At 50.6% G+C, this 23,825-nt stretch overlaps 1 protein-coding gene across 1 annotated transcript in view; it reads right to left on the bottom strand.

Moving 5' to 3' along the window:
* Window positions 1-957: 957 nt before the first annotated feature.
* Window positions 958-23,825, bottom strand: part of FAT2 (FAT atypical cadherin 2) — a 49,007-nt gene continuing 26,139 nt past the window's right edge. Inside the window, exons 11-24 of the mRNA XM_035891181.1 lie at window positions 22,977-23,173; window positions 22,195-22,348; window positions 21,155-21,388; window positions 19,995-20,384; window positions 18,469-18,683; window positions 17,712-17,849; window positions 16,903-17,046; window positions 16,003-16,200; window positions 14,096-14,903; window positions 13,147-13,292; window positions 9,467-9,908; window positions 5,147-5,300; window positions 2,643-3,235; window positions 958-1,820 (exon numbers count right to left, since the gene is read on the bottom strand). Coding sequence (XP_035747074.1) covers window positions 1,288-1,820; window positions 2,643-3,235; window positions 5,147-5,300; window positions 9,467-9,908; window positions 13,147-13,292; window positions 14,096-14,903; window positions 16,003-16,200; window positions 16,903-17,046; window positions 17,712-17,849; window positions 18,469-18,683; window positions 19,995-20,384; window positions 21,155-21,388; window positions 22,195-22,348; window positions 22,977-23,173 — 4,346 coding nt within the window. The 3' untranslated portion in view covers window positions 958-1,287. The remainder of the gene's footprint in view (window positions 1,821-2,642; window positions 3,236-5,146; window positions 5,301-9,466; window positions 9,909-13,146; window positions 13,293-14,095; window positions 14,904-16,002; window positions 16,201-16,902; window positions 17,047-17,711; window positions 17,850-18,468; window positions 18,684-19,994; window positions 20,385-21,154; window positions 21,389-22,194; window positions 22,349-22,976; window positions 23,174-23,825) is intronic.

Genomic DNA, 23,825 nt, shown 5'->3' with positions numbered 1-23,825 from the left:
GCACAGCACTGAGGGGCTCGGCCTTGGCCAGCGGCAGGTCTGTCTTGGAGCCGGCTGGCGTTGGCTCTATCAGACACAGGGGAAGCTTCCAGCAGCTTCTCACAGAAGCCACCCCTTTAGCCATCCCGCCACCAAAACCCTGCCATGCAAACCCAATACATGAGGGAATCCCTGAGTTATCGAATAGAATCATAATAGTAAAAAAATCCAAACTCTTTTAATACTTTCCAAAAATCAACAACAAAAAAGTTACATCAAACAACCAACCAAAGAAAACCTCTCACGAAGAAACGATACATTCCCAAGCACAAGGACATACAGGCACACCCACGCTCGATAGCCTCGGTTACCCATCTTGGGTAGGAGATGCCGTGCAGTGTTGGCCAGTCTTTCTGGGATACACCGGGGAGCCCCAGGGGGGTGGCCGGGCCATGCACCGCTGCCTTCAGCTGGCACCACAGCCGCCACGGGGACGTGTTGGTGCTCGTGTCCTTGGGGCAGGGTCTCCCTTGCTCCATGGGTGCAGCCTGGCTGGGCAGGGGCCTTGCTTTGCTGCTAGCTGCGCTGGTTTGAGTCTGTGGGTGGTTCCTGGTGCGGTGAAGTTTGTTGCTTGGTTTTTCTACAGGAATGAACTATTTTTTTTTTTTTCCTTGGACTTCTGTTGGCCAAGTGAGGGACATGCTGGTGGGACCAACTGCATTCCCTCCTGTCTCTCCCTGCGTTGGGGAGCAGACATGGAAGAGGGTTTGCATCAGCTGATCCATTCCACTGGGCAAACTGTTGGCTCAGTGCGAGCTCTTGGAGCCGGAGCTGGGGACAGGGAGCATCTGCTATCCCACCCGGGGCACTCCCAGGCTGTGCATTGCTAGTCCTTTCACACCTTCTCCATCACAACTGCTGCCATGCCTGCAGTACTTGCCCTCCTCCTCCTCCTCCTCTTCATCCCTGTGGCCAGGGAGCCTGGGGTGGGAGGAGGTGGCACGCTGCGGACCTGCATGGTGTCGGAGGAAATCCCCTTGGTGAGGAGGCGGGTTAGTCATTGGCATCCCAGGAGCACCCTCCGTGTCCCGGCAGTGGCTGGAGCATTTCCCCTCCGTTTGCAGCAGGAGCACTGTGGAGGGCAGCAGGGGAAAAATCCAGCCAAATTATGACCCAGCCGTGCAGGGGAAGATGCCTCAAGCTGGGAGGGGGACACGTAGACCTCCCTTCGGTGGCATGTGCCAGCCCCCTGCACACTGTTCTGCGTGGAGGTATGCTTCTTTTCTCATCTCGAGGATGAGCCCCCCGTTAAAACATCACCTCCTCACAGCTCCCGTAGTCGCTCTCCACCATGTCGGAGCCCTCGTAATTGGGGGGTGGAAGGGGCTGGGCTCGGATGCTGGGCTGGTGGCCCACCTCGCAGTCTGCGTAGGAGGGCTGGGCCACGCTCAGGCGCATGCTCACCCGCTTGTAGCCGGGGTCGGGCTGGTACGGGATGCCCTCGCCCTGCACCAGCTGGGCTGGGTAGTAGCTGATGGCTGTGTATTCGTTCTGGCACTGGGAGGCTCCCGTGTCCATGGGGCTGAGTGGCAAGAAGTCCTCCAGGTTCTGGTTGCTGTAGCGGGGTGGGATGGGGGCCCGCTTGTTGCTCTGGTCCAGTGGGAAGGGGAAGCCCCCGTAAAGAGCGACTGGCTCTGCGTCTGCCGGCGGAGGGGGCGGCGAGGGGAGAGGAGGGTGGGAGGAGGACGCAGGGGGGCCTTGAATGATCTCGTAGTGGGAATATTCCTGGACGTCTGATGACAGGTACCGGGGGGGCCAGTAGGTTGTTTCTGCTGGGTAGACTGGAATAAAACAGAGTTGTGTTAGCTGTAGCTCAAGCTCTTGTTTCCTCCCTCTTGCCCTCCCACTGATTCCTTCTGGAGAATCTCAGCCTGCGGGAGATGTGGCAGACCAGGGAGGAGAGGAGACATGAGGACAGGGGAGTTGTGGTTGCTGCTTTGGGAACTGAGGGGACCTGAGGGCACCCCTGGCTGTGCCAGGGCAGTGTTCCCACCAGCATATCCCCTGCTCTAGCACCCAAAAGACATGCTCCATCACACCACCCGGATGCAAGAAGCTTGCGTGATGAAGGGATGGGGGCAGAGCAAGTGATCCACTGGATCTCTCCCTTTCCCTGTAGTTAGTCTGGTGAATTCTCTTCTAACAGCATCCTTTGGTGATGAACTCCTGCCTGGGGAGAAAGCAGTAACCTTGCTGTCCAGAGGCATGCAAAGTGTTTCCCTGAGGGCATGATCCTTCTGCCGAGGAGCATTGATGCAAATGCCTCTGCTAAAACTCATGCTGACTTTTAGGTTCTTAATTTTTTCCCTTTAGCTTTGTTATTCTCTATATAGGGTTTTTTGCCCCAGGATGTCTGGGCATCTAGGCTATGCATTAATGGTTTCCCTGTTGATTATATATGAGACCGAGCAGGTTAAAACTGGGATGTACTGGTGAGCAGGGAGGAGAGAGCCAATAAAGGACCTGTAGCAGGGCTTGGGCAGCATTTGCCTGTTTTGCTTGGCTTTAACCAATGCTGTTGGTCCCTCAAGTTTGCAGACTTCGATCCACCTCATGGGGGGAACAGGGATGTGTAAGAGCAAGAAAAAGCTGTGGCTACTGACCCATCTCCTCCCTGGCCCAGGTGCACTTGATGAAGGACTCGTTGTCAGAGTTGGAGGGGGGTGCAGCGGGGGGCAGGTTGGGTGCCACGCTGCACACGATGGTGCCCCTGTGCTTTGGGGCGTTGGCCGAGTTGAAGGTGATGAACTCTGGGGTGCTGGTGGGTTTGCGCTGCTCTGGCGTGGCCCGGTCCAGGTTGTTGTGCGCTGTGTCGCTGAGGATGTTGAGCTCAATGGGTGGCACAGCTTGGGTGCCCACACCCACGCTCTTGGAGAACTCGCTCTTGGAGAGCAGGTCGGGGTCCTCCCGGGCCACAGGCTTGTGGGCCTTGGTGCGGTGGCAGTAGCGCTTGCGGACGATCACGAAGGTTGCGGCCAGGATGGCGACCCCCAGCACACCGGCTACGATCTCCACAATCTCCTCGTGGCCCAGTGCCCACTGCGTGGGCACGATGGCAGGGGTGATGATAGGCTGCGTGCAGTAGTCCCCCTGGTAATCCGATGGGCAGATGCAATGGATGGAGCCCTGGCTGCTCACACAGCGCCCTGCATTTCGGCATGGGTTGTCTTGGCACTCCTCAACCAGCTTCTCGCACCTTTGGTGGGGACAGGATGGAAACAACCACTGTTAGCCTGGGGCTGCTGCTAAAACTGCATAATCTCATTCAGGGCTCAGGCTGATGTTCCATCTGGTCTGCTCTCCCTCCCTCACTAGACTCTTGCTACCTGCCCCCCCCCCGGCAGAGAACCATGATCCTTGAGTATAAAATAATGCTTTTCAGGAGACCATGTTTTACAGGATGGTCCTATTTTTCAGTCATATGCAACAAATTAAAATGGGGGGCTTCCTGCCTCAGAGGAGTATGTGGAGTTTCTAGGGCTAACCCTGCATACAGATGCTCCCATCCTGTTCGGGAGCCCAGGGCCACTCCGAGGTGTGTTTAACCTCTTAGGAAGTCTCTTGTGTCCTGAGGCTCTGTGGGGTCTCAGGGTGATCTGTGCTTGTCTGCAGGTTGCAGCAAACTTTTGGGGAGCGTCTAGCCTGAGAACTGGTGAATGGACATCCTTGCTGGAGAGGCTTTTTTGGCATTTTATGGAGCATCTGCAGAACTGAGACTGAATTTCTGATTCTCAGTCCTGCTCCACCCCACACAACCTAAACATTTCCCAACAGTCCAGGGGACCTCTCCTTCAACAGTAATGATCTCCCCATGCTAGGGGGAATGTGCAATGCTTTTTTGGCTTCCCTTCCTTTTTTTTTTTCTTGTTACTGAACAAACTGTGAGGTTTGGGCTCCTCTTGTGTCTCAGTCAGTGTTGTAGGATGTGTGAGCTGGTGTGCGTAAGTAACACGCACCCACAGGCTCCGGCTGGACGGCCGGTATTTCAGATATTACACTGCCACCTAATGCTCAGCTGCACACTTTTATTCCAAGAGCTGCACGAATAATTTCTGCCCTTTAACTGATTCGAAGAACCAGTGTTCGTCCTGGCTAAATGACTAAGGTGGAAGAACGAACTGGACGTGATGCTGCTTGAGCTCGTGCTGGGCATCTCCAGTCAGGCTGGGCTGGAGGCAGGGCAGGGGGCTTGGGGGGGATCGTGGCTGCCGTGGGTAACGCTGAGCAGCAGAGCTGCCCCTGGGCCTGGGGGGATGCTCCAGCTGTGGATACCTGGGGAGCGTGTACCGACACTTCATGTATGGGAAATGTATCCAAGCTGTGACGCTGATGGTGAGAACTTTGAAGTGATATGAACTGTAGAGTTCAGGGTCAATGCCAAACACTCCAATGCCTCATGCTAATGGGGATCCATAGGCTGGCTGACAGGCGGGGGGAATGGCATCCTGTGCTTTGCTTTTCAGCATAGCCCACTACCCTGAGCTGCGCTTTGAACTGGATGAATCGTGGCTGTGACCTGGGACAGAAATTCCCCTCGGATGAGCCCTGCAGACATAGTCCTGGGCAGAAACAGCCCCTGTAGCACCCAGGGTGGGCGTCCCAGCTACTGAGGGAGGGGGCAGCTCACCACCGTGCTAGCCAGCCTCCCCCCAGCCCCAGGCCATCCTCCTGCCGCCCAGTGCCTGCGCGATCCCTGCTCCCAGGCAGCCCTGGCCCGCAGGAAGGTGCCACCATTGCAGCCGAGCCCAGCACGCACGGCGGGGAGGAGCAGCGTGTGGAGAGAGGCTTTGAACCCTCACCGAGCGTAACATCTGAAGGCATTCAAAGCGTCTGTGAGGAGAGGAGATTTTATTTTTTTTTTTTTCCTTCTGCTCAGAGGAGACGGGCACAGAGGGGCAATGACCACATGATGGCAGAGCTATTTATGCCCTGGTCTGCTCAGCTCTGCCTTCAGACCCTCCCCTGCTGCAATGCTCAGGTACAGGCAATTTGCGCTTAAACCCAAAGGGTCTGGTGAGCTCCAGAAATTGGCGGTGCTCATAGGCAAAGATCAGGTTTCCAGCCCGCCATGGGAGATCGCCCAGCCCGAAGCTTGCCTTGACCTTACCTTTCGCCCAGGTACCAGTCAGGACAGTGGCAGGCGTAGCCGGTGGCGGAGAGGGTGCAGGTTCCCCCGTGCAGGCAGGGCTTGGACTCGCAGGGACTGTCCCCTAGCTCACAGCGCTCGCCAGAAAACAGCCCGGGGCAGATGCAGGTGTAACCTGGAGAGGGTGAGACAGTGCCATGAAGAGACTATCCACATGGAAGAACTAGCAAGAACAGGGGGGAGCAGTGCCTGGTGCTGATGGCACCCACAGAGGGCTCAATCCAGCTACCTAAGCATAGGTACTTGTTGCCACAGGAGGTGCTGGTGGGCACCCAAGCCATCCATGGAGGGCTGGTGGGTACATTACAGGGCCTGTAGCAGTTGCTGGAGGCTGGCTGGCTGCTCTGGGGCAATGCAGTGGCACTAGAGAGCTATTTTAGCAACAAAGCAAGCCTGTCCTCTTGTGACACGGACCCTCTCCTGCCAGGGATCTATCCAGGGCACGGCTTTATTGAATGGAGAAGCTGGGGGACATATTCAGGTTAAAGAAAGGGGAGCCTGGCTGGCTGATTCACAGTTTCTGACTCTGCTAAAAGCAATCCTCTGCAAACGATTGTTCTCTGAAGCCTTTGGTCCTGCGAGTTCTCGCGGTATGAAGCGCCTGTCTCAACACGCTGGGTTTCTCTTGCCTACAGGAGGTGTCTGGTCGCAGCCAGAGAGAAACCCAAAGACTCGGAGGGAGCTGCTGCTGTTTGTGTTTTTGGCTGCTCTTTAGTGTAGCCCTAAGCATGGGAATGTCCCTGGCTGTGCTGAGCTCCTGCTAGTCACTCGGCTGGTGGTGCTGTGTGGGAAGTTCAGAGTTTCCACCTTGCAGCACGCTTGAAAAGTCTTAGCTACTCATCCACAAGCTAAACAGCCCTGCTTCGCAGCACAGGCTGAACAAATGCAGACCTGTTTCCACAGGCGTGTTAGGGGTTGTACAGCCAGGACATGCTGACACTTGCACAGCAGGTGTCGGACATCACCCGTAAGGCTATGTATGCCCAAACGCTTGCGTTCCTGGGTGCGGGGCTTCACGTGTGTTTGTGCTTGTGGTCCTGAGTGCGGTGGTTGAAGTGGTGCCTGGTCTGGCTTTGACCCTTCCCACACAGATGTGTTCTCACGTGGCTTACGCGGGCTCGCTTGCACAGACATGTCTGGCTGCACACGTAATCCCACACCTGAGATCCCCGGGCAGAGTTTTGCATAAACCTGTGCTGCACGCTCATGGTCTCCAGGACTGAGCCCAGGATGCTCAAGGAAGCCGAGCACCCAGGATAACCTCACAAACTAAATACCCCTTTCCCTGCAGTCCTGTCCTGTGTGTTTCTGCCTGGGGCCGTGTCCCGCAGGCTCTTTCCTGGGCAGTTGGGCCATTTGCAGAAGCTGATCACCTTTGATGGAAACTAAGGGAAGGGCACTGGTTGCAGCCGAGCCCAGCACGCACGGCGGGGAGGAGCAGCGTGTGGAGAGAGGCTTTGAACCCTCACCGAGCGTAACATCTGAAGGCATTCAAAGCGTCTGTGAGGAGAGGAGATTTTATTTTTTTTTTTTTCCTTCTGCTCAGAGGAGACGGGCACAGAGGGGCAATGACCACATGATGGCAGAGCTATTTATGCCCTGGTCTGCTCAGCTCTGCCTTCAGACCCTCCCCTGCTGCAATGCTCAGGTACAGGCAATTTGCGCTTAAACCCAAAGGGTCTGGTGAGCTCCCGCAATTGGCGGCGCCGGAGAGGGTGCATGTTCCCCCGTGCAGGCAGGGCTTGGACTCGCAGGGACTGTCCCCTAGCTCACAGCGCTCGCCAGAAAACAGCCCGGGGCAGATGCAGGTGTAACCTGGAGAGGGTGAGACAGTGCCATGAAGAGACTATCCACATGGAAGAACTAGCAAGAACAGGGGGGAGCAGTGCCTGGTGCTGATGGCACCCACAGAGGGCTCAGTCCAGCTACCTAAGCATAGGTACTTGTTGCCACAGGAGGTGCTGGTGGGCACCCAAGCCATCCATGGAGGGCTGGTGGGTACATTACAGGGCCTGTAGCAGTTGCTGGAGGCTGGCTGGCTGCTCTGGGGCAATGCAGTGGCACTAGAGAGCTATTTTAGCAACAAAGCAAGCCTGTCCTCTTGTGACACGGACCCTCTCCTGCCAGGGATCTATCCAGGGCACAGCTTTATTGAATGGAGAAGCTGGGGGACATATTCAGGTTAAAGAAAGGGGAGCCTGGCTGGCTGATTCACAGTTTCTGACTCTGCTAAAAGCAATCCTCTGCAAACGATTGTTCTCTGAAGCCTTTGGTCCTGCGAGTTCTCGCGGTATGAAGCGCCTGTCTCAACACGCTGGGTTTCTCTTGCCTACAGGAGGTGTCTGGTCGCAGCCAGAGAGAAACCCAAAGACTCGGAGGGAGCTGCTGCTGTTTGTGTTTTTGGCTGCTCTTTAGTGTAGCCCTAAGCATGGGAATGTCCCTGGCTGTGCTGAGCTCCTGCTAGTCACTCGGCTGGTGGTGCTGTGTGGGAAGTTCAGAGTTTCCACCTTGCAGCACGCTTGAAAAGTCTTAGCTACTCATCCACAAGCTAAACAGCCCTGCTTCGCAGCACAGGCTGAACAAATGCAGACCTGTTTCCACAGGCGTGTTAGGGGTTGTACAGCCAGGACATGCTGACACTTGCACAGCAGGTGTCGGACATCACCCGTAAGGCTATGTATGCCCAAACGCTTGCGTTCCTGGGTGCGGGGCTTCACGTGTGTTTGTGCTTGTGGTCCTGAGTGCGGTGGTTGAAGTGGTGCCTGGTCTGGCTTTGACCCTTCCCACACAGATGTGTTCTCACGTGGCTTACGCGGGCTCGCTTGCACAGACATGTCTGGCTGCACACGTAATCCCACACCTGAGATCCCCGGGCAGAGTTTTGCATAAACCTGTGCTGCACGCTCATGGTCTCCAGGACTGAGCCCAGGATGCTCAAGGAAGCCGAGCACCCAGGATAACCTCACAAACTAAATACCCCTTTCCCTGCAGTCCTGTCCTGTGTGTTTCTGCCTGGGGCCGTGTCCCGCAGGCTCTTTCCTGGGCAGTTGGGCCATTTGCAGAAGCTGATCACCTTTGATGGAAACTAAGGGAAGGGCACTGGATGATTAGTAGTGAGGGAGTGATTTTCCTCCTCCCTCCTCCCGTTGTATGCTCTCTGCAAAGCAAGCAGGTGATGCCTTGACTTAAAGCAGAGATAAATTTTCACCTTGTGGGCTTTGAGCCCCCTTCAGCCCAGCCAGGGAGGTTTTCTGTGCAGAGGGTCTCAAGAGTAAGGCTGAGGCATGGATGCCAGCCGGGCTGTTTGGTTTAGATGCACCTCAAACAAGTTCACCTGAACCGGGCAGCTGCTGAGTCGACAGGGCTGGGAATCTTGTTCCCAGAGGCTGCGGGCAGGGCAGGAGGGGGTGTGCTCCCTCCTCCATCCTCGCTTGCTCGCCAAGGCAGGGTGTGGGCTTTGGCCATGGTCCCAAATTGCATGGAGCTGCGGGAGAAGCTCCTGCCCCACGCAGCAGCCTGGAAAGCACCCCTCTGCCCCAAGGAAGGGCCAAAGCGCAGGCGGTATCTGTCTCCCATAGACCGGGCTGTGCCCCACTGTGCTGGAAGCTGGCATGTGGGTGTAGGGTGGTGACACAAGGGTGGACATCGCTGGGAACGGTTCCTCCCCCTGAGGCCACTGCAAACTAGCCCTGTCCCGGGGATACAGCCTGCTGCGGGGAGACCCTCTGATGGAAGTAACGGGACAGTGGTGAGACCATCTTGGGAAAAGCCTGGCACCAAACTTCTGTTAAGCATATGCACCACACGTTAGCCTGAGACTCCTGGATTTCAGCTTACGGTTTTCCCATATCCCTTCCCATAGCCCCAGGGAGTCACTGACTGCAGTGGGAATAGACCAAGATCTTGGCTTGTTTCTGCCCAGATACCATCATGGCATGATCCCATCTTGCCTGATTCCAGCCTTGCTAATGGCTCCTTAAGCAAAAAGGCTGCAGGGGGGTGGGTGGAATTTCTATTTGCATTTGAGATTTTGGCAATGCTGCACTCTCCTAGGTCATGCACGCTCCTTAGAAACATCCTCCTGCCCTCCGGGCCATGGTCCACTGATGAGAGCCAGGAGGATGATCTCATACCCCCTCAGCTGCTGCTGCACTGAGTCAGCCATCACTTGTGATCCCCCCAGGACAGGGGACCTCCGATTCCCTTCTAGAGTAGCCCCTCGCATAGGGATCAATGAAGATGTTGCATCTTCCCCTCGCCTCACTGCTGATATTCACGTACCTCCTCCATGAGTTTCAGAGCACATCCCGTTGTTGAGGCATGGGTTGCTGCTGCAGGCACCGGTGGGCGAGCAACACTGCTTTATTGCCACCTCCTCCATGACTTCCTTTGATTGCCCTTTCCCGGGCAGGAGAACCACTTCTCTGCCATTAATTGCAACCACATCCAGGCATCCCCTGAACCCCCGTGTGACTCTCTGGGACGGGAGTGGCTGCCGAAGGCCCCCAAAAAGCAAGTCTCGTCTGCCCTGGGAGATGCTGCAGGTCCCTGGCAGCTGGAGAGAGGTGTTTCCCAGTCCATCAATGAGCAGGCGGACAGACGTGTTCTTCACCTCCAGGAAGACTGAGTGCCACTCACCATCGCTCACGAAACGTGAGGAGGAGAGGTTCCCGGTGTAGTTGCCCTGGCAGCTGTACCCAAGCTGAGGCACTCCATTAACCATCTGCAAAACACGCCCCAGAAGTCACAGTTAGCTGCGATACAGGTGGCTGCTATTCACAGCGGCTTTCAGCACTTCTGCTGCTTGTTCCCCCCTCTCCCTGCCTAAGCGCTGGGAGTCAAGGTGAATCCCAACATTCAGGCTCCAGGAATTACCAGCTAGGCAAATGCAACCCCTTTCGCTCATATTAGGCTTTGCATGGATCAATGAAAGCCTGTTTAAGTGACTGCAACCTCCTTTATTTTGCAAAACACCGTCGTCTCTCGCACAACTTCACCCATGGTCCTTCCCTGCAACCTTTGACCGGTGTGCAGGGAGGTAAGTTCATCTTGCCACACAGCAGGGTGCAGAGCCATGTGTTCGTACTCCTGCAGTGGCGTATCCCTTCTCCCTCCCTTCCTGAGCCTAATCAGAGACACTTTATTCAGACTATCCATAACTCAGTCAGGTTATGGATATGGTGGATTCTTATTTTGGGCCACGTGGCCTTTATTCTGTTCTGAAGGTTCTGAAAGGACCTCAGTGAGGAGGAGCACTGGCAGCTTTCTCTGGAGAAGGCAAGGAGGAATTGGGAAGCAGAGAAAGGAATTAGGGTTGTACCCAGCTCCTAACCAGCATGCTGGAAAGCCAGGCAAAAGCTGCTGATGGGGGTTACAATCCAATCCTTGATCTCCAGCAGATGGGAGGGATACAAGATACTGGATTTCTAAAAGTGAACCACACCAGTGTCTTCTGCATTAAACCGGGGTGTTAGAAATCCTTATCTGTGGCCCTAGAATCATCTTTATAACTCATATGGAAGGAGAAAGGAAAGGTTAGCTGTGTTTCAGGGTGAAGTCAGGGGTAAACCTCACTTTCACCTTTTTCTCCCCAGTGCTTTGTTGGTAAAACCTCTCTCTCATAGAAGCCAAGAGCCTATGGAGAAGGAGAAGAGAGGTGGGATGAAACATTCATGGAAAACCTGCAGAGCTTGCTACGTAACATTGAGCAATTCATCCCAGGCAAAAGAGATCTCGGGGTGGGGGGGGGCATTAGAAACAGCGAGGAATGGTGATGCTTGGAAGAGGCTAGAAGAGGTGTCATGATGATGGGCTACACTGAATTCTAGAGGATCCTACATACGGTATGATGGGGCTACTCTGGAGGGGTCAAAAGCAGAGCAGGACAACAGTTAACTCTTAGAAGTTCACAGTATAAATAAATCCCAGTGGGAGGAGAGAGCAAGTGCTGAAGGAAGGAAGAACTAGATGCAGCTGGCACACGCCGTGGAAGGGCCCCAGGGCAACATGTGTGTAAAACTCCTTGCACAATTGGCAAGCGCAGCAGAGAGCTTTGTCACTTCACTTTATCTGGAGGAACATGATTTCACTTCAGATAGGTCTGTAGATTGGGCTTAAAAATTTCTGGGGCTGGGAGACAGCTGAGAACTCAGTTCCCTGGAGCAAGAACTGACAGACTGCCAAGCCCTTCCCAGCTTGCCTGGTTTGCCATCCTCTTGCTGCACCCTATTTCTGAACATCAGGAGAGCTGAGTGATTGGAAGGGCGATGATATGCATGTCCTTGGGAGAACTCATCCTCTTCACCAAATCTACAAACCATTGATTATGATTCTTTCAAATCTTTGGCTCATACCTAGAGTACTGCAGTCCATGCAGCTTAAAATCTTGAGAGATTCCTTAATTTTTTTCAGTCCAGATGGTCTAGAATAGGTTTGATCCCTGAGATATCATTAATAAAGTGAGTCAGGGAAGAAATGATTCACAAAGAACTTTGTGGTGGAGGCTTTATGAATGTTTCCTATCGAAAAACTTGTGGAGACATCTGGGTACAGGGGATCATGGGCACACTGAACTCCATCAATAATGAGTTTTTTCTCCCTTGACTCTGTGTGATAGGTCTGGTTCACTGCTTCCCAGAGATGGGGCAGAAAGCTAGAGACCCTTCTTGAGAAGTATTTCTCATCAGCCCTTTACAATGCAGCTTAAAGTCACACTGGGAGATGGGTACAGGACACAGGAATGACGTTTCTCTGCTCTTGCTCTTAAGGAGTGCTGGCTGTGGGAGCAGGAGCTTGCAGTGTGAACTTTGGGCAGGTCTCTGGGCGTTGGCTGCTGTGCAGCTCCCTTTCTGTGTGGGTCTTTTATAACAGCGGAAAGAAAAGTATTTCAAAAGAGTAAGACGGGGTTGTGAAACCATGAGAAGGGATGAGGGAATTCAGGGACAGGATGAACGCTCCCAGGTAGGTTACAGTGTAGATCTGAAATGTGATTCATCTCAGGGACAAATCTATGCAAGCTGGTAAGTATGTCCTATGATCTTGATCTCCAATTAGTCTGAATTTTATTGAGGAGGAGTACACAAACCCCCTATTCTTTAGTTATCTGCTGCTTTCCTTCTGTTGCCAAAGCGGAAGAGGGAGGTGATCTGTGAATGCTGGGTGGACTCAGTGTGCAGCCAGAGGGAGGAGAGCGATCAGACCGAAATGTTCCTGGCTTGCAGGTGTCTGAAACAGTGAAAACTGCCTGAAGAAAGTGGTTGGAAAGAGGGGGTGTGTGTGTGTGAGAAATAGCATTTAAGACTCCTGTTTTGCCTGTTCCATGCGTTACTGTAAAGGACCTTTAATGGTCCCTTTGATTAGATGCGTGCACTGTGGTGTGGGTAAAGGCTGGTGATGTCCTTCCCATTCTCAGAGCTCACCTGTGCCCTCCCCATCTCTACCCTGATACCCCAACCCTCTAGCCCAATGTGATTGCCACGTCTGTGTTGGATTGAGCCATTTTGCCATGGTCGGGCAAAGGGTTTGGGTGCTCAGTGGGAGCCTGACTCCACTCCGGGGGGAAGTTTGCCCTTTCCTACAGTGGAAGCAGACTGGTCTGGGGAAAATCCTACCTGGTAAATTCTTTGCCCTGAGAGGTGTGATATAAGAGAGGGATTGAAAAGCAAGCAGTAAGGAAAAAAGATGATGTAGACCTATGATGTCTACATCATAGACATCATATGTTGCCTTCACACCAGAGACTAGCCTGTGCATTCACAGAGGTAAAAACCAGTTCACTAATTGTGGTTGCAGCAATTGCCAGACTGTGCCTGGCTCTCGCTTAGTCTTCCGAAGTCTTACATTTTAGCTAGATGAGCTACTAAGGGTACACCTTATTGCACCTTCTTTCTGTGATTCCCTTCTCTGAAAGAGTAGGTGTTTTTTTACACTGGAAAGAAATCTCTGTACATTGCAATAGATACCTCCAAAGTGGCGTGGTCAGTCCCGTTAGCATAGAAGACGACGGCGTGCAGCTGGTGGGTCTTCAGGCGAAAGTGCATGTGCCAGGAGCCGACCTGTGAGTGCTGGTACCAAATGTAGCTGTGGCCCCCAAACCTCACAGCTGATCCTGGAAGGAGAAGGAGTGAAAGGTCTCATCTTTGTCACGCTTTGAGACTTTGGACTGTATCCAACCTTGCCTCTTTTCCCAGCCTGACACCGTAACTGTCCAGCACCGGTCCCGTCCACAGCAACCCATGTACAGCTGCACTGCATCTCCCACAGCTCCCATTTGGAGCTCCCTGTATTTCTTCTACGTACTCAACTGTAAAACAATCTTGTGGTAGCAGCCCTGTTATTTTTGTCCTGTAACACCTTTGAGGTGCCCTCAGCGTGGGCTACAACACCCTTGAATTTCTTCATTCTTAATAAGTCTTTTCGTTGTTCTGTCCTCCTACCATTCCTGACCAAGTTTTGCTAACCTCTGTCCCTGCTTCTTCCATTTATTTCTTGAAGTATACTAGGGCAAATATAACAAATATGCTTTATTTGCCTTTCCTGAGATTTTTTCAGCTACTCTTGTATTTTGCTGACTCTAGGATCAACATGGGATCTCAAAGATCAAAATTCTGATCACTGAGCTTCATTACGTGCTAAGTAATAGTGACTTTTCCCAGTGAGATAGATAGATGTTGCTGCTATTTAATGAAATGTTACAGGAGATTAATTAAAAAAAAAAAACCAAAACTGAGTGAAACTTTCAGGCTCTGAGAGTTTAGATTTGGCTTTGAAATTGCAGGCAGAATTGTTGGTCATTGGGACACCCTAATTCCATGGGAAGTCCAGGTGCTTTACAGTGTGCTGAAGGGAAGCAGAATATGCCCATGCAGAATATGTTTATAGTGTGGGACGCTACTGGGAAGGATTGCTCACCATTGCAGGAACAGATTTGCTCCAAGCTGTGCCGCGGGGTGAGGACGCTGAGTCGGGCAGTGCTGTAAGTAGACATCATGCCTGGATCCAGCTGAATGGTTTCCTTGCAGACACGGTGGGCACAATCTGACCCATGGCATGGTACGTGAATTGCCTTCTTCATCCGGAGACCGACGAGTTGATCCATCTCCCCAGCTGACACAGTGATCTTATTTGCGAGGACCCGAGGCTCGTACAAGGAGCCATGTGGCTCTCCAACAGCCAAGAGCAGGTCCACTCCATCAGAGGTAGCTGCAGGCTGTAAGCTAGCCATGTGGATGTTTTGGCGCCGGGTGACAAGGATGTTTCCCAGAAACCTCTGTAAGTTGCGCCAGTGGTCCCCCACAAACTCCTCAGGGGAGAGGTGGCGGAAGTGTAGCACCACAGCCTTGTCCAAGGCCTCCTGCGTGAAGCACCACACGTGGACGTTGACGCTGGTGGTGGCTATGAACGTTCCATCACTGACTGTCACGTTCAGAAGATAGTGGCCATGGGGAAGCTTGTCCCCAGCTATGATCTTCCCATCCGCAGCCCCAACAGAGAAAAGCCCCTCCTGGGGCACTTCTGCCACCAAAGTATACACCAGCGTGTCATGGGGGTCTCGGTCCGTTGCATGGATCTTGCCCAGAACACCACCTCGGAAGGCTTCCTCGTTGGTGGTGATGAATATTTCCAGGGGAAGGGCTGAGGGGGCATACTGGCTTTGCTCAGTCACTTGGATATTTATAAACGCAGATGAGGACAGAGGAGGGATACCGCTGTCGGAGACCTGTCAAGGAAAACAGAAGGTTCCATTAGAGCCACATGCTGACTTACGGTCACCTCACCTGACTCGATGGGCTGACAAGGTCTTGCAAAGGAGAGCGCCTTGCAGGTAGCAATGCGTGGAAGCTGTCAGGCAGCAGGTTGGGAATGAAGAAGGAATGGGAAAAATTGGCAGCAGTGTCGGACCTCTGCCTGGAGCTGGCCCCAGGGAAACGGCAGCGTGAGTTCCAGCATGGAGGCTGATTGAGACCTTCTGCTAGCAGTCAGCATGCTCATTTCCATGTGTGCTCATCAGCAACTGAGGCACACCTGAGTGGCTCTGATTTCCTGAGGATTAATCATCTTTAGTGATGCTGCCAATTTTTGGGGTTCGAAGCGTAACTGACCGTACAAAGATATAAAACAGTTACGCACATCAACACATTTGCTCACCTTCCGGACTATTTAAGCCTGTGTCCCACCTCTGACAATGTCTGCCTAGCATGAGTCAAGGAACCTCAAAATAGAAAAACGCGAATAATCAGATTGTCGGATAAATTTGTCCCTAATCTTAGGCTGTTAGCGGTTGAGGTTTATAATATAATAGTACCTAGCTATTACAACTACCATTACTGAAGAAGTATGTACTTTTCAGGTTATTATCCTTTAGTTTGTAATGGACTGTCCTTACCGATAACATTGAAAAATAATTAATTCACTCTATGCAACAATAGACATCCTCTTTGAAGAGGAACTTAAACCACTTCTTAAGTGACAAGGATAATTGGAGAAAGTTTGTAGGACCAGATCCAGGTCTCACTTTAAACTGGAAACCATTAGAATGATGCTGGGAAAAGCCTCTGCCTAAGGAAACTGCTGACGGAGTATTTCTCATGCTCATATTACCTGATTTTATCGATGCAGAAGCTAGCCCCCAGCTTCTTGTGGGCAGACTGGGTGGAGAAAAGAGCTCTGGAGCTGGCTCCAAGCTGCACTATTTGTGCCTGGATTGGATTTCTCGAAAGCCTGAGATGTTTCCATCCAGCTGTGCCATCCTAATTCGTTGTGTTACTACTAAACCTGGCAGGGGAATTGAGATACCAGGACAGTAAGGCAGGCTCTACCTGGACTTGTAATAGGTACTGCTCTTTTATTCTTCTGTTCAGGATGGATGATGTCACCAGCAGGCCACTTTGGGTGACATCAAAAGCATTCCCATCGTTGCCCTGGGTGATCTGGAATGAATATGGCGGTCCATTTTCTGGGGAGTCTCTGTCGCTCATGATCAGCTCCAGGACGCTTGTACCCACGGGAGCATTCTCCTGAAATGAAGAAAGATGCTAGTGGTGAAAGGCAAGCAAAAAGGCCTGGGGGAACCCACAGTGCCCCTAGAGCTGCTGGATCAGGAACAGGGAAACAAATCCCACACCCCATGCACATTTCTCTGGCACATACACAGGCTGAGACTCTTGCTAGCAATGGTAGAGACCCAGTGGTGGCAAGGGACTCCCTTTCGTGGCCTTACATACGTGGCAGCTAAGCACAGGCAGTTGAGCTGATGCCGTTGCTTTCCCCCTGAGTCACATCAGCACAAGAACAGATGAAAGCATGTTTTGTGCATGTTTCTGTCAGTGCCTGTAGGTGTTATGAGTCCAAGTGACAACGGGGCTGCATCCAGCAGACATGACGATGCTTGGTCATGTGCTTTGATCTGCTCTTTATGTTGTGATGTAGACATGGACAATTGCAAGGGAGAAAGGGGCTTCAAGTCAGGCTTGGAAATTGTGAAAAGCTCTGCACTCCCTGTACTGAAAGGACAGGGGGTGCATGAAGCTATTGGAAGGAGAAAATGGCATCTGTTGGCAGAATCTCTCCCTGCAAATGCTACCAGTCCTCTGTGGCAGTGAGCACAAAGCAACAGCATGCTTCACCGCTGTCTCAGCCCTCTGCTCCAACAGCAGCCCATGCATGAGCACCTTAGAACCCTGAGGTGGACTGGGAGGGCAAAGCGCTTCTTGGCTTACCTGCACCACCACGCTGTAGTTGAGCTGGAAGAACCGAGGAGGGTTGTCATTGACATCAGACACATGGACATGCACAGCGACATCACTGAACTGAGCAGGGTGACCGTTGTCTGTGGCTCGAACTGTCAGGGAATAGCCAGGGATCTGGAGGATTTATAGTGTGTGATTACTTGGAGAAATAGAGGAATCGTGGCTTTTTCACATTGATGTTTTACTCTGCTGCAGCTTGTTAAAATGCTTGAGGCCATGCATTGCACCATAACAATAGCTTTGCTCTTGGCTAAGGCTCTCCATCCATAAATCTCAAAGCACATTACTAAAGAAAATTAGCCTCACAATAGTTGAAAAGAAGGGAAACAACTTGGCAAAGATGGGTGAGACCAAGCTGGGCAAACATCTACAGATAGTGGTTTGAGCTGCTACTGCTGTATAAATGAGAGATTGTCCAGATGACCTTTCCATCTCCTCCCCATACCTGTTTTCTATAATGCTCTGATGCAGAGAAGGAGAAACCAAACATGTTAGTTTCCAGTTTGGGGCTGACTCTCACCCAGCCAGCTTGAAGCACCAGTGGAGCAGACCACAGCCCAGAGTGGTGGACTCTGAAGGCTATATAGCCCCCCCGCAAAAGCTCACCCTTTGTACAGCAGGATCCGTGAGTCTAGAAAATGAATGTAAGGCTTGCCTTCTGCTTACGGTATTATGAGTAGATCATTCAGAAAAGAGGAGGTAGCTGAATATACTGTGCTCCCTCAGTCTTTTGGGGCACATGTGGTTTAGACTTCCTGTTCCCATTTTCTTGAACTCACCTCCTCCCTGTCCAGATGCTTGGCGATGCTGATCTGCCCACTTTTGGGCTGAATGGCAAAGTGTCCCAGTGGGTTCCCTCCCACGATTGAGTATGTGATCTGATTGTTCATTGCTCCATCCAAGTCGTCAGCTGATACCTGTTAGGAGCAAAAAAAAGCTGGGATCCCTGGCCCAAAAAGGCCTTGCCATGGAGGAATGGGGGCAGGACCTCCTTGTCATTTAAGGATATTGGTTTGAGCTTGCTTCAAATGAGGAAGAAGAAGGAAGGTGGTTTACATGTGTTATTCTTTAATTTTTTCAAGACAAACTCAAAGCTACAACAATGGCTTTTTCCTTGTCTCTTTCCTGACTTTACCACCCCTGTGATGATAACACTGGCTGGGCAGGGGACTGCATGTGGGTTTACCTTGGGCTCCACTATTCTGCCCAGGGAAACCCCTGCCTTCCCCAGGCCGCAAGGGTATTGGCCTTCTGCAGGCATTTTAGCTCTCTTGGGAGGTCCTCAAAGCTCCTGAGCCCCCCCTTAGGTATCTCAAGCTTTCACTTAAAGATGTCTTCTAAGGCAAAGTGTTCTCCCTGTCTATGGAGTGTCAGAAATTCTGGCAATCGTACTTCTTTTAAAGTCATGCTTAAATCTTAGATGTCCCAAACTCACTGAGGTGACTGTGTCCAAGGAAAAGTGCAAACGAAGAGTATACAATGCATAGTACAAGTAAAAGAATAGGTAAAGACATCTAGCCTGGTTCATAATCGTACCATGAGGATGATTTCTCCAACTGCAGCATCCTCCCGGATATCAGCAAAGTAAGGGTCTTGGATGAACTCTGGTGCATGGTCATTGATGTCAGTTATGTTGATCACCACCATGGTCACATCGCTGAGAGAAGCTGAGCCCTTCCTCGTGCCCTCGATGGATAAGTAATACTCGTGACTTGCTTCAAAATCCAAGCTCCCATTTATGTATAAGGCACCTGCATTCGCAGATGAATAGAAAAGGAGAGAAGATACTTTGAATGAATGGCACATGAGGTTTCTTGGAATACCAGAGATATACCAAGATGACTGCCAAACTGTCAGGTGAAAAGGTGCTGTTGACCTAGCTTTGACTGGTTAAATCGGGATATCGAAAGTCATGGCATCACATAAAACAAAATATCATTGAACTGATTCTGCCATAACCTGCCTTATTCTGGTAGCAAGTATTTGAAGAGATGAAATAAACTCTCATTCTTGAAGGTCTCCAGGAATGTTGATTGGAGGAGATCTGGGACAAAATAGAATCAGAGCCCAATGGCACTATTGAAAGCTGTGACCAAGGCAGTAGTAGAGCATCACTGAACTGTGTCATGGGCAGGATGAAAAGGGGTGAGATGTAGATGCAGGGTTGTACAGGAGAAAGAGGTGTGTGGTAAGATGCTGTGATTTGTAAGTGAGGCTTGGGATGCAACACAGAAAGGAAGAGGAGGCTGTTAATCTCAAACAATGAGTGAGGAACGGGGACTAAAGACATAAAGTGAAAACAAAACAAAAAAAAAGGGACAGAATGTGCCTGTATACTTCAATGCTTTCCTGGTTTCAGCACTGAAAATAAATGTCACAAAATTATTTCCTGGAAATGATGCTGTTCTTTGTCTTTTAAGACATACAAACTTGTAAGAAGATTGTTGCGGAAAAATTGGCAAAAGCCTTGGCGATAGAGAAGCTGAGGAAGGAAATGTGGATGAGGATGTTGCAGCCAAGGGCTTGTTTCAGGGAGTTAACATCGGCCTTCCGATAACAGCACTTATCAGATTGCTGTGCAAACAGATCGGTGCTTTATTTGGCTAGTAAATGTGTCTCAACACCTGCTCGCGGCTGAGAGATTGATATTATCCACAGTCATTGAGTGCTACCTAATAAAGCTGCCTACTACCCTGGGCTAAAGCTTCCTTGTGAGATTAGGATGGAGAGACTTGTTAAAAATTAAACCAACTTCTTTGCGTTTTGAAGTGAAAAAATTTCCCGCTCTTATTCTCCATGTATTTCTCATTCCCATGGACCTGTATCAGGTCCCAGACAGGAATCTTTCCATTAATTTCAGTAAGATTTGGATCACTCTTTAAGTGACTTGGCTGGAAAAATTTAGGGTAGAATAGAAGACTGTATTCCCTACCCTTGTGCTGGCTAAAGACAGAGGAGAGCAGAAGTGCAAGCCAAATGGAGAAGAACTAGAGAAGACACATACAAGGACAGCCTTTGATGTTGGGTCCATCTGGACCTGCTTGGGCATGTGACCATCTTACCGGTGTTTGAGTTGAGCTGAAATTTCCCATGGTCATTGCCATTCACAATTTCATACTTGATCTCTGTGTTTTCTGCATTGTCCCTTGTCAGTGCTGACAAGTTGAGGACCTCCGTACCCACAGCCACGTCTTCTTTTACCATGGCCACGTATTCAGGGGCCAGGAAAACAGGCAGATATTCATTTAAATCCACAACGGAGACGGTGACAGTGCCAAGAGCAGAGAGGGGCTCCGGGGTGCCCCGGTCGGTAGCACAGACTGTCAGCTCAAACGCTGAGTGCTGCGAATCCTTCAGAGGCTTTTCCAGACGGATCACCCCTGTGGTTTCCTCAATAGAAAAGTGTCCATTAGCAGAGTCAGAGAGAGAATAGACCACCTCAGCGTTGAGACCTGGAAGGATAAGGGACAGGTTGCATTTAATTAATGGCTAGGAGTATTGCAGTTTTAATTATTACTTCTTTTAATCCATTAGGACTATGTGTACCTAAATGACCTTGAATTTCTAGGGAAAATGGAGGCTGTATGAACTGTGCCCCTCTCCATCTGCAGGTTCAGACATCTAGCCACCCTCACCATCAGCATCAACTGTCTGTATTTACTAGTGCTTCCCATGTTTAATTCCCTTGTTTTTAAACTTAATTTCCCTTCGTATCTGCTTCTAAAGCAGGTAAATATGATATTGCTTCTCTGTCATTGTAAATTCAGTCTTTGCTGGAGGGGTTTATTAAAAGCTCCTTTCTTAGGAGCCTTACCTATGTTTCTGAGAAACTTTATGTCTTGAGAAGGGCCTCTCCATCCATGTCATCTACCCCATCCAGATCTAAAGCTCCTTTTTTCCTTATGCTCATTCTCGATCTCCATTTTTGGTAAAATTTCCATCCGGTTTGGATTCCAGACAAACCGTGTGTCAGCTTGCACTGTGCATCACGGTTACGGTTACTGAGCGTGTCCTTGAACTCTGTCTTTGCATGTTTCTACAGATATTGCATTTCCTACAGTCACAAAAAATGCTGATGCCAGTCAAGAACATGTCAGCAATGAGACCCAGGCACATCTTCGCCAAGATTCAATCATCTATGCCCATTGCTGCAGCCCTTCAAAGGTTTCTATTCAGGATGAAAGATGAAGTCTACTAAAAAGTAAATCCTATTCTGACTCACCTTCATCAAGGTCCCTGGCAGCAACCACAGCAATGGGTGTCTTTGTTGTGGTGTTGTCAAAAACAGCCACGGCGCAGTGACTGGGGAAGAATCTCGGTGCATTGTCATTCGTGTCCTCTACGATCAGTGTTACATCTGCCTGGCAGGAACGGCCTCCGCCATCAGTCGCTTTGGCAACAAGATGGTATGCAGGTTTCTGTTCACGGTCGAGAGGTGCAGATGTGGTCAGTTCCCCTGTTGGGAAGAACAGGAGATGGTCTTGTCTTCTGCAACTGCAGCCTAGGAGAGCTCAGAGAGGTTCGAGCATGCTGCCTTCCTGGATGAACCGTGGGAGACAACAGACTGGGTTTGAACACCATTTGTAATCCAGCTAATAGCGGTGATGTGTCCACACCACATTGCTCGGGGCTATTCTCAGATCGCTGCCAGCCAGTGCCCTGGCAGGGCTTGGCATGGGAGGTCCTGCAAGGCGGGCTGAACTTCATGCAAGGGATGCCGTCATGGGATAAAAGTGCTCATAAATAAACTGTACTTCTAAACACCTTTATGAACCCTGCTGCATTAAGCTTTCTGCAATGTAATGAACCCCAAGTTCTGCAAGGTAATGAAACCCAAGTGATCTCTAGAATGATCATAATTTCTTTTTGGAAAGGAGGAAACCTTTGGGCAAATATAATGCCGAAGACCCAATAAGGTGTTTTTTAGAGTTTAGAACTTAGGTCTTTGGCTCATGCCAGCGCTGTAAGACTTGCTGATCTTTCCTCCTTGAGACCTGGCTGTCAGCAATAGTGTCTGTGCTTCATTTAAACAATGTTAATGCTGACATTTGTAAAGAAAGCCAGCGGGAAGATGCAGAGCTCACTCTTCTCTATACTGCAATAAATGTACCTGTTTGCCATCCCCTCCTAGCCTGAGGGAGCTGGAATGAACAGTCCTTTTGTTTGGTCAAGAGGAGATAAGCATCGAGCCATGCCAGGACCTGGCATTTCTCGGGAGTGGGTGAGGAAGAGGATAAAAGCATCCCATTGCCCAGCTCTCACCTGTGTGTGGGCCCAGCCGGAACTCCTCTGCACCAGGGCCGTGGAGGCTGTATGTTATCTGGGCGTTGCTGCCAACATCAGGGTCGGTTGCTGATATTTTCAAAATGAAAAGACCTGGCAGAGCGTCTTCAGAGACTCTCCCAGTGTAGAACATCTGGCAAGGACAGAAGGTATCATTGGCATCTGAGCCATCTCCAAAAATACCTTCACCAATACAGGGAGGAATGGACTAGCAGAAGCTTCGCATAGAAGGATAAACCATGTGGTTTATAGGGGAACACAATGTGCGTCACGTTGCTGGCTGCTGGGGTGTGGACTGGGACCAGTGAGCTCACTGCACACAAGTCTTTGAATCTCCTTTGGGAAGCAACCACTTCTGTTCTTTCTCACCATGGGTAACATCCATACCAGTGATCAGCTCTCTACAATAACAAACCTCCTGATGGGAATCTCTCAGCTTAGCAGGATATAAAACTCAGTAATTTACATGGCCCTACCCAGGAGGCTTCCTGGCATTGTTTATCTCCAAAAATTATCCTTCATAATGCTTAGGCGCTCACTTACTGCTGGCAAACATGCTTGGAGGCTAGATTTAATGTTCTTGCTTGACACGCAGCTTAATTAAAATTGCTAAGCATAATCAAAGCAACAGGATTGTGTGAGAATTATGACAAGCCAAACCCTCTCAATGTGCTCTTTCTGTTCTTTCTTCCCTTCTATTGTGTTTTCTCCTTCCTAGCCACTCCCCTCGTGCCCCCAGTGTCTCAGAACAGACCTCTTACCTGACCGCACTCTGGGCTGTTGTCATTGATATCCAGAACAAAAATTTCCACTTCAGTGGTAGCCTGAAATTTCCCATCGGAGGCCATAACCTTGAGGAGATATTTCTCTGTATCTTCTCTGTCCAGAGGTTTCTTGGAAGAAATAGTCCATTCTCCCTCGATTTGGTTAACTGTGAACTGTCCTAGTACATCTCCTTCTAGAATCGGGGAGGAAGCAAGGAAAAAAGGCATTTACTGAGTGCTGAAAATCAGATGTGATAAGGGCAAGGGGATATCGATATGTCCACTGTCGGTCCCTTAGGAGCGCTGAAGGACTTGCAGTGGTGATGCAGAGAGGGCATTGGCGTTGTATCAGCCAGGTGGGGACCATTTGGTCTACCTCACCGCGCAGCTGCGAAATCCCCTGCCTGTTTCTGTTATTCACTGTCTGAGTATTACTCTGGGGACATGAATGGGCTGGAAGAAGGAAACAACTCCTTATTGCAAAAATGTCTCGGTAATGTTCTTCAGATGTGCATATTCATTGCCTCAAAACCACATTGTCTCACCTTCTTAAAGCGTCTTTCTTGGTGTGTATTCCTAAAGGGATCTGACAGTTGTAAACACCCTGCAGACATTGGTTGTATCTTATAGGTACAGTACCGTGTATACTTGTATTTCCTTTTAACCTAGAGATGTGTTTAATATACAGCTGCACTTTCTGAGGCTATTTTTCGATTCTGTAAGAACCAAATGGTAACAGACAGGTAAATCCAGACTAGGCAGGCTCCCTGGTCTACCAGATTCGTGCCACTCATGGCATGGATGGTGCCCCTGGAGAATTTCTCTCTCCTGGCAAGGAGCTGGTGT

This window comes from Egretta garzetta, unplaced genomic scaffold (genome assembly GCF_000687185.1).
Source record: "Egretta garzetta isolate BGI_Z169 unplaced genomic scaffold, ASM68718v1 scaffold270, whole genome shotgun sequence".
NCBI lineage: Eukaryota > Metazoa > Chordata > Aves > Pelecaniformes > Ardeidae > Egretta > Egretta garzetta.
This window is presented reverse-complemented; position numbering and strand designations above follow the sequence as displayed.